Here is a 9,797-nt window from a genome sequence, read left to right on the forward strand (position 1 = left end):
AGTCTCCAAATTTGATAAGGTGAGATAAGGTTTGTAGAACCAAAAAAATTGGAGGTTTGGGCCTTAAGAAAGCTAAGACTAATGACATTGCTCTGCAGTTCAAGATTCTTGGGAAGATTTTAGCTTTTCCTGAAAATTTATGGGTAAATTTAGTTACAAAAAAGTATTGAAAGGACGATGACTTGTTTTACTATAAAGTCAAAGCTAATGTGTCCAGGCAACGGAGGAAACCTATGGGGTTAAGAATCACTTCTAAAAAGGGGTTAAGATGGAATGTGGTGAATGGTGAGAATATTTCCTTTTGGTATGTGACAATTGAGTTTTTAGTTATCCTATTGCGGATATATGTCCTGTGTTAGTGGGACTGAAGGTTTAAAAGTTGATTATTTATTAATTAGGATCATCAATGGGACAAGTCTCTTCTTGTCCAATTTATCCCGTTAGCTATTTCTCAGGCAGTACCCAATGTCTTTATTCCTACTAATCATATCCCTGACAATATATTTTGGGGCCTATCTTCTGATGGAAATTATTCGGGTAAGTCAGTTGTCGAGCTTCTTCGAGGTCTAGATTCAAACTTGTCTGAGACTTCGGTGTTTCATTGGATTTGGAAGTTGAAAGTTCCCTCCAAAGTTAATTTTTTTGTTTGGAAAATTTGCCAAAATGGTCTCCCTACAAAAAAAAGGTTGGAATTAAGTCATGTTTTTCTCCCTATGACAGTGTGTCTTTTGTACTCACCATTCTCAGGATACCTCTCATCTTTTCTCTAGTTGTCCTTTTGCTATTGATGTTTTAAGGATCTTAATAGTCAAATGAATTGGGCCTCCCCCAATTATTTTGAATGACTCATCTTTTGTAGATCACCTGCTAAAGCTGAAATCTTACTTCTCGATGTCTCAAATTGAGATTTTTGCTATTCCTTGGTGGTTCATTTGGTATATCCCTAATGGGGTGATTTTTCGTTAAGAAAATTGTTCTCTAGCTAAAGTTAGTGCGATGATAAGAGCTTATGTGCATAACATTAGTCTGCATGGGCCTTAGTAGATGAATTTGATGATAAGCTCTCCTTTTGTCCTCAGAAGATATGTGTGTCTTCTAGTAAGTCTAAGATTAGGGATCAGGTAAGTTGGTGTCCTCCCCCCACCAATTATTTCAAAGTTAATTTTGATGGTTCAAAGCTTCTAAATGGTCAAGCTTCCAAATGGTCAAGGTTTGTATGGGTTTGTTATTCGTGATTCAGAAGGAAAAGTGTTATTATGTGGTGCTAGTGCTTTAGATTCGTCGGTTTCTATTCTTGTCGCTGAAGCTTGGGGTCAAAGAGAAGGCATTAGAGGGGCTATTTCTTTGCGCATTAGAAATCTTATTATTGAGGGTGACAATTTGGCTGTTATTCAATCTATTAAAAACATTTGAAAAATTCCTTGGACTATTAACTCTGTTATATTAGATGCAGGTGAAAATATGAAGCAGTTTGAGGATGTTCAGATTCATCATGTGTTCCGGGAAGCTAATTCTGCTGCGGATTGGATGACTCGTCGAGAGCTCACACGACAACTAATCTTTTTTTTTTTTTTTTTGAGGGGGCTCTATCAATCGACAACTAATCTTACTTATTGGTATGATATTCCTGATTTCTCTTTCATTATTATCATCGCGATGCTTTAGTATGACCCAAATCGTAGAATCCATCCTAGTTATTTCTTTCCTTCCTAAAAAAAAAAATATATATGTCATTGCACTATTTGTATATATCAGATATAAACAAGTTGTTTTTGTCTCTTTTGTCCCCAAGATCCTTCTTTTTTTGGGTGTGGACGACAAAATTTAGAAACTTACCTCAAGTCTCTCTTTTCTCCTCTTTTCCCACAATGTAATCTGATTGCAACCGTCATTCACATCATCCCCACCCATTTTACCTTTTTTCTCCTTTCTCTCTCTTTCATCCCTCTTCCTACAATAACAGCAAAGATTACCATAAATTGAAGTATATTATACAATGAAAAATAATTTCATGCATTCAGAATCAAAATGTAGGCAAAAGTAATTCATGGGTATTTCTGGGTTTTTCTTGAAACCGATTTATTCATTGATTTTTTTGGTTTGATGGGAAGTTTTTCTTTTTAATTTTTGGCTTGAAAAGATGGGTGATGAGGTTTTTTGGAGATTGTGAGAAGTAAGAAAAAAATGTCTGAATTGGTAGCACGCACTGGTCGTCATCAGCAACGTTATGAAGATGGTTGTCGCCTTGTTGCTGGGTATCTTTCTCTCTTAATTTTTTTTTTATGTTGGTGTGGTTGATTGAAAAAAATGTTCTGATTTCCATATTTTGTCAAGGATTGAGTGAAAAATCAATCCTTTGATTATTTATAATTGCGCATATGATTGATTTTATATTTTTTGAAAGTTGATGTTTATATGTTGGGTGTGGGAATTGTCAATTTGATGAATTCAGTTATTCTTATTAAATCAAATTTGAGTCTAATGCTGATGGTTGGTTTTATGTTATATTGATTTGTTTATGGAACTAATGATGAATTGCTCAAAATCTAGAGAGATTGTTTATTTTGATTAAAATGGGAATATAGGAAGATGGGGTCTTAATTTAATATAATTTTTGTTGATGGAATTGGTCATGGTGTTTGGTTAGGAAGATGTGAATTAGCATGATCACGGGCTTTTATATGGGGAAGTTGCTCACATTGTTAAGCAATGGTTGCATTTGGTGTTGCTTGAAATTTGTGGTTGGTCTTGCATTCGGGTTGGATGCTTGATAATAATTTAGACTCGGCATTTTGCGTTTTTGGGTATTTTGCCACTTATTTGCTTGTCGAGGTATGAGATTTGGTTGATGATCAGGAATGATTTTTACCTGGTCATATACAACAACATAATTGAGTATGATCCCACTGTTTGCAGGGTTTGGGAGAGGCTTATATGTTCGCAACTTTACCCCTAACTAACTGGTGGAGAGGTATCTAAAGTTTTCTTGCAAAGAGAACTTTTGAAATACAAAGTTTAACTTTCTTTTTCCGTATTAGTAGAAGTAGGGCAATAAATCAGTGTTAGAAGAGGGATAAGCGTCGAACAAATTAGCACTGTTTTCATTTTGATGGAGCAACAAAGAATACATGAGACAAGGACATAAAATAGAGTGAGAGTAGAGGTCATTTTCTTACAAACGGCAAGCAGATTAAGCATACACAAAAGGTGGGGACTGGGGATTGGTTCTTTTTGGGTGGCGAGAGGGTAAGGTGATAACACTGATGCTATAGCGCTAAAATTTCTTTAAAGGTCATGTTCTTGGTATGCTTTGGATGAGTCCAAGTCTTGACTGACCACATTCCCCGGCCCCTCCCCTGAAATCTCAGATGCTTTCATGTAATCCCTTAAACATCTGTTGGATATGCTAAATTTTATGAACAGTTCTATTCATGGATTTCAGAGTATCTACAGATGTTAACTTGAAAGTTATTGACAGGTGTATCCCTTTTAGATATAGAAGTTTTGATGAAAGTGATAGAACAGAATCTGAGAAGGTTGTGGAAGTGCTTATGATCAACTCAACTAGTGGACCAGGTCTTCTGTTCCCTAAGGTGATCTTCTTGACACTTTTTAAGGTTTTTAACTCACTTTTATTTATGCTAATTTTGGAACTTTGGAGGTTGGAAAGCTGTTGCTTCTAGCCACAATTGAGATGTTTGGGGCATATTTTTCTGGCTCCTTTCTCATAAGTTGTCTCTGTTGTGCCAGCATGTTGTCATAATCTAATCCTTGGAATTTCAGCAGTTAAGTTGCCTAAGAAAGCCCTTTCCCCCTTCCTTCCATTTTCTTCTTGCTAACATTATCTTAACATCATTACCACCACTCATCTACTTTATCATCACCTCTAACCACCTAATCCTCCGTAGTTTGACTTCTATTTCTTTCTTAATACACTACCCTTGATTCAAGCATATGCCCTAAGAGGAACGTTTTGTTACCATATTTCATATGAGATTGGAAAACGAGAATGTTATTCTGGTGGCAAGATTATAATGTTAAGAAAAGGCTTGCATAACTGTTACAAAGGATCTTCCAGCTACACCTTGCCTAAAGTAACTAGAAGTCCAAAGCCTTCACCGACATAAGAAGCATGTGTAACTACCTATCATTAGATGGCTGGTATAAATGAATATCCTTAAAACTATCAACACTGAAAGAAGACAGTAGAGCTTATAATGTGGGATAGACATGGAACTCGGACGCAAAAGGGCTTCTCCTTTTTGGCATATATCCTTCCTAAACATCATAAGCGAACCATTTTATTACCTTAAGCTCGACTAATTCAACGAATATGTAAGCATTGTTTCCATAGCTTGAAGAGCTTTTATCCATTATGGCACATCAGCACATGTGCTTGACAATGTAATATCAAAGGGACTGTGGCTCACAACCCAAAAAAAAATCTTATTATACAACCTTTTTTTCTGGGTGTTTGTGTTTGGGGGGAAGGGGAGGGGCACCTGGTGAGCTGGGTGGATGGGTTGCGTAGTTACATGTTATTTTGAAGAAGCTTGTGATTCTTTGAAATAAGATGGATGTATAAGAGAGTGGTAAATGATGATTGCTCGACTTTGTTCAGATCGTGACAAACTGAGCTGGATCACTCATATGGTTCTTGAATGCATTGTGTTATGGTGGTGTTAATGATTTTGTTGACGCCATTGTGAATGTTGGACCATATATTCTGAGCACTTGTCATGAAAAGTGCTGAACGTGGGTATACATGATTTTTATTTTATTCGATTGCGCAGGAACCTAAATCTAATGGAGATAGGATCACGGAAAATGTTAGTTATTTGTATGTTTGAAGAATGAACAAAATGGATTCTATTTAAGATGGTCTTAAATGTTTTGTCCTCGTACTTCATTTTTTTCCAAATGAGTTGGATAAAGTGGGATGAATCACTTTCTTGGCTGTTGAGACTTGAGAGAACACAAGCATTGCTCCATTGCACTAGAGTTGTAGGCTTCCCCTTTTTCTAAATTTTCTATGTTGCTATTTAACCTCGTACCGGAGGTTTCATCTTGTTGTAGGATTGAAAATATGATCTATGAAAAAGAGTAAGCTGCGTAATGTAACTTTTGTTGCCCTGGGCATCTTTGCAACCCGTGATATTTTCAGGGGTCGAAAGATACCCATCGTATGTTTCTATATCTTCCTTGAAGTCGCAGGGCCTGATCAGAGTATCAGATTTTTTTCTCTCATTTATTTCTTGTTCTTATTATGTTTTTCCTCGAAGTTTTGAAATTCTCGCTAGCTGGAAGAAGGGAGACTTTTGGGAAAGAATATGGAGTGACTTAGTGAATGTGATAGATATGATGCATTGTATCGACTAATATACCACTAAAAACTAGGAATATGATTTTAAAAAAAAAAATCAGCCTTATATGATATGTTCTTTGTTTTCGACCAACAATGAGTTAGGTAATACTTGTATTTATAGTCTTATAGATGTTTTTCAGGAGATCAATGTACCTTTTCCTTCCAGGGGTTACCTAGTTTATCTGTTTGTTATGGGCATTTGTTTGATTAGTTAGGAGCTTAGGACACACGGCCTTTCCATCCATGTATATGTTCATATGTGGGCTGCTACTGCAGAGATTTGTTAAATTATAGATCTCTCTAACTAATATGTTCATAGTCTTTTTTCCTTGGTTTAAATTCTTAAATTCTGGAGTTACACCCTCATTCAAAACTTGAATTCCATTGCTTAGTGTGTGTGTCAGTGTGTGGGAGGGGATTGTGGTTTTAATATGCCGTTGTGCGTGAGTGGCATCTTACTGTTGAATGTAACAATATCTTTGGATCATTTATTGAGTGTCACTTAGTCAAGCTAACTTGTTATAGCTCATATGGTTTGAGGATGTGTGCCTCAAAATCAACACCCTTGTTCCTTTTTGATCTTCTAGCTGACCTCTAAAATTACAGAAGGAATGTTATGCAACGGGTAGCCGGATGATTATACCCTGCCTTTTCTTTTTATATTGCTTAGGGTGCTTGAGGTATCTAGGCTTTGGTTCAATCATCATTTAACCCAAAACAAAAGGTCGTATTGGAAAAGAGTATCACAGCCCTTTCCTGTGCTATACTGAAGAAAGAAAATCATCATATTTCTGTTCTTGATACCAAATTGTGTTTTGTCTATCCTCTAAAAGCTAAAAGATAAATATGAAAGTGGCAATTTGAGAAATAGACAAAAGAGCACTTTCTCTATTTTACCAACTTAGCAATGTACTGTGTGGAAACTAAATTGCATTCTCCTACCTATCACTTTTGATATATCTTTGTTTTTAATGAGCACACATACAGGGACTTTGTTGCCTATCAGAACTTTACCTCATATTCTATTTCAGTTAGTGTTATCTATGAAGAGAGTTTGATGCTTGTAACATGATAAAAAACTCTCGTTAAGCTTTGTTTGGTTGGACAGAATAATTTTCAATTGAAAATGATTTTCCACAAAATATATCTTCCAAGGGCAAACACAATTGTGAATAATTTTCCTTTGTTGCTTCCTCATAACAAATGTTAGAGAGAAACAAACAATGAAACAAATGAAAATGGGGGAGAGAAAGAGATAAGGGAGGAATAGGGAGTAATATCTGGCATTTCCTTCAGAAAGGAAAATGCTTCCATCCTTGTAGTGTAAATTTTAATTTTCATTAAATCAAACAAGGGAGGATGGGAAAACTACATTTTCAGGAAAATGTTTTCCTCCCAACTTAACTCTCTTTTAATCTGCGCATTCACTTCTATGTGATGATACTTGAGTAGTCGTATACCAGAATCAAGGTACTTCTAGTCACGTATCTGAACCTTTGTTGATTAATCTGATTGTGGCGATTGATATCTCTATGACACTATATGATGTGTTACGGATTTTCCTAATCGCCAAATATATTGAGTCTATTTTCTACAATTGTGGATGAATGCTGACTTGAAAGCTACCTTCTTTTGGTTGCAATTGAGGAATGGTTCAAGGTTTTGCCGGGTGCAAGACTTAGTTGCTAATTTTCAAACTGTGGTTAAGGGAAATTGAGTATAATTCTTTGGATGGCGTTGCTTATATTCTGCACATTTGTAAAACCCAGGGTGGCTGGGAAAATGATGAAACTGTCGAGGAGGCGGCAAGGCGTGAAGCAATGGAAGAGGCTGGTGTCAAGGGCGACCTATTGGTGAGAAATTTGAATATTCTTCAGAACGTTATGGTATACTTGTAGATGATGTGAATTGTTTGGATAAAACACTCTTTAATTATGACTCTGGATTCATAAGTTTGCATGGTATTATATTTGCTGAATGAATTTATTACTTGCAGAGCTAAGGTAGATAGAATATTCTCCAAGTCTTTCTTGTTCTCAGAAAAACAAAAACTCAGGATTTGTCTTGTTTCCAGGATTGCTTGGGTTACTACAGCTTTAAGAGCAAAACCCTTCAAGATGATTTTAGTCCAGAAGGTTTATGCAAGGCTGCTATGTTTGCATTGCTTGTCAAGGAGGAGCTAGAGTATTGGCCCGAACAAAGTACTCGGCAGAGGATTTGGTTAAACATAACTGAAGCGTTAGATTGCTGCCGGCACCCATGGATGCGGCAAGCCCTTGAAGAAGGTTTCATGAAGTGGCATGCTAGTAGTGCGACAACGCCGACAGGCACCGAATAGTTTTAGTTGAAGAGATGGAATTATGTAGCCAAGCTCAACATTTTTCCTACCTTTTTCTTTTGACTTGTTTAAAATTACAGGGAAAGGGCATTCAAGTTTTCCCAACTGTTTTTAGCACTTTTTCTTCTTGTTTTCATAAGAAACTGTACATTATGAAAAAAGGACTATGAAGATTAGAGACATAACTAATTGTTACCCTCTTTGAAATCTAAATACTTTCTTGTTGGGCCCGCCTTCGACGCACCACACAGTTCACGCAAGCTTGTGACTTGCACGTCTTTCATTCTCCATTCATATGAGATCTGATGATTTGTAACGTTTGCTCTCACTTGGCTAATGAAGGAGATAATCTTACCATGATTAATATTGTAGGGTATATGTCAATGTCCTTGGAAACTTCAAATCCTGTTTCAGGACATTCATGCACTCCTTATTCATTTCGAAACAACCATCTCTAGGCATGTTTATCGGAAAGCCAATTGTATTGTCGACTATCTTGCTTTACTAGGACATTCTATTACTTTTTTTTAGTCCTCGAACCTTATTTCGATAACAATTTTTTTTTAGTTCAGCTCAATTAAAGCATAAATTTTCATTTTTGAGAAAAGACTCTCTTTGATTGTGTTGTCCGTACACTCCATAAGCCAACCTCAAATTGATAAAAGCATGCATGTGACTTAGGTCCTTGTTTAATACAATTTGATTGTCAAGTTGAGAAAAAAGAACACATTCTATGTTTTTCATATTTATGTGAAAAAAGACACATCCTAGAGGAGAAAGTATGTCATAGATAAGATTTATTTAACCTTCCTCACTCAAATAGGCCAAGAACGTGGGAGTCCGGATTCTCTAGAGTTTTCGTGTAACTCTACAAGGTAGAGTTGTATCTGAGCCATACATTTTAAAATCAAGGGCTCATATTGGTGGAATGGAAAGATTTAGGAGTGGATTTTGATGAGATAAAATAGGGGGAATTTTGGAAAGAGAATATATGAGCCATTGATTTTTTATTCAATGGTTGATATTGCTCAAACTCTACCTTGTAGAGTTATTTTACAACTCTAGAGGATCCAAACACAGAATGTGGTGGGGATGAACAATGAATGCCGTTGTATGTGGGTTATAGCTGATTAGATTAAAACAAGCAATTATTTGGCCAAACAAAGTACTAAAATCCAAGAAAAGAACTTTATCTATATTGAGAGAGACACAAGCAACTATGTGACGTATCATAAAGGATAGGAATTATTAGGACCTACAATTTAGTCTTTTCTTATTGTTTTCTATGGCCACCATACCAATAGTTAGACACTCACAAAGTCACAATACACCAAGTTGAAGGTTGCTTGCTTGATCAGTGCAGTGTACCAGCAAAACAGCCATAGATCAAAAAATCAAGTGGAAGCTGTTAGTAGTTAGTAGTTACTTATATTTTTCGGCTATATTAAGGCTGATAGGCCGGTTCGCTAATTCGTTGTTAGTTTTCAGTTTTTGGTTTTAGAATTAATATGTGTTATAACTTATAAAAAAGCAATCGAAGATCATAAATAGTTTGAATAAACAATAAACATTACTAATTCACGGACATGAATCGTTTGAAATGCTAAGGTATCTTAGTAATGTGATATAGATTGTAAGTGAAGTTAAGATTAATCATATACTTATACTAATGGTTTGACAAATAAAATAATAGTCTTGTAAAACATATATTTTGTTATATGGCTTTTTACAAAAAAAATAGTTGATTGGATTTATGACTACATTTGTTCCACTATTTTTGTGAAGATCATTACTTAAATATGATTTATAAGGAGCAACATGTAATAACTTAGTGGTATTGACACTTTCGATCCCAAAGGTTTTGGGTTCCTAAAATCAAGGCTCACCCCGTGTAAGAGAGAAAATTCCTAATTTTCTCGATCTTTTCTTATGAATGAATGACTTCAAGTTACCTATATGTCTAAAATAAATACTCCCTCCTTTTCATTTTAGTCTACACACTTACACTTTTCACGTATGTCAATGCAAAACTTTGAAGACATATCTTTAGTTTTGTATTTATAAAAATTATAAAAAGTACATATTAATAAAATA

At 35.6% G+C, this 9,797-nt stretch overlaps 1 protein-coding gene across 1 annotated transcript; it reads left to right on the forward strand.

The window, feature by feature from the left end:
* The first annotated feature begins 1,272 nt into the window (after positions 1-1,272).
* LOC104889489 (nudix hydrolase 16, mitochondrial) lies at positions 1,273-7,928 on the forward strand. The gene is made up of 4 exons (XM_010674717.4): positions 1,273-2,255; positions 3,479-3,593; positions 7,135-7,218; positions 7,440-7,928. Exons 1-4 carry the CDS (start codon positions 2,185-2,187, stop codon positions 7,701-7,703), a joined length of 534 nt encoding a protein of 177 aa, XP_010673019.2. The 5' UTR covers positions 1,273-2,184; the 3' UTR covers positions 7,704-7,928.
* The last annotated feature ends 1,869 nt before the right edge of the window (positions 7,929-9,797 follow it).

The sequence above is a fragment of the Beta vulgaris genome, chromosome 3 (assembly GCF_026745355.1).
Source record: "Beta vulgaris subsp. vulgaris cultivar EL10 chromosome 3, EL10.2, whole genome shotgun sequence".
Lineage (NCBI taxonomy): Eukaryota > Viridiplantae > Streptophyta > Magnoliopsida > Caryophyllales > Amaranthaceae > Beta > Beta vulgaris.

What these genes read in the sequence shown, in the direction of transcription:
- LOC104889489 (XM_010674717.4), top strand. Translation starts at nt 2,185, where the DNA reads ATGTCTGAATTGGTAGCACGCACTGGTCGTCATCAGCAACGTTATGAA. An exon ending in CAGGTCTTCTGTTCCCTAAG is followed by an intron (nt 3,594 to 7,134) that starts GTGATCTTCTTG and finishes TGTAAAACCCAG; the next exon opens with GGTGGCTGGGAAAATGATGA. An exon ending in GTGTCAAGGGCGACCTATTG is followed by an intron (nt 7,219 to 7,439) that starts GTGAGAAATTTG and finishes TCTTGTTTCCAG; the next exon opens with GATTGCTTGGGTTACTACAG.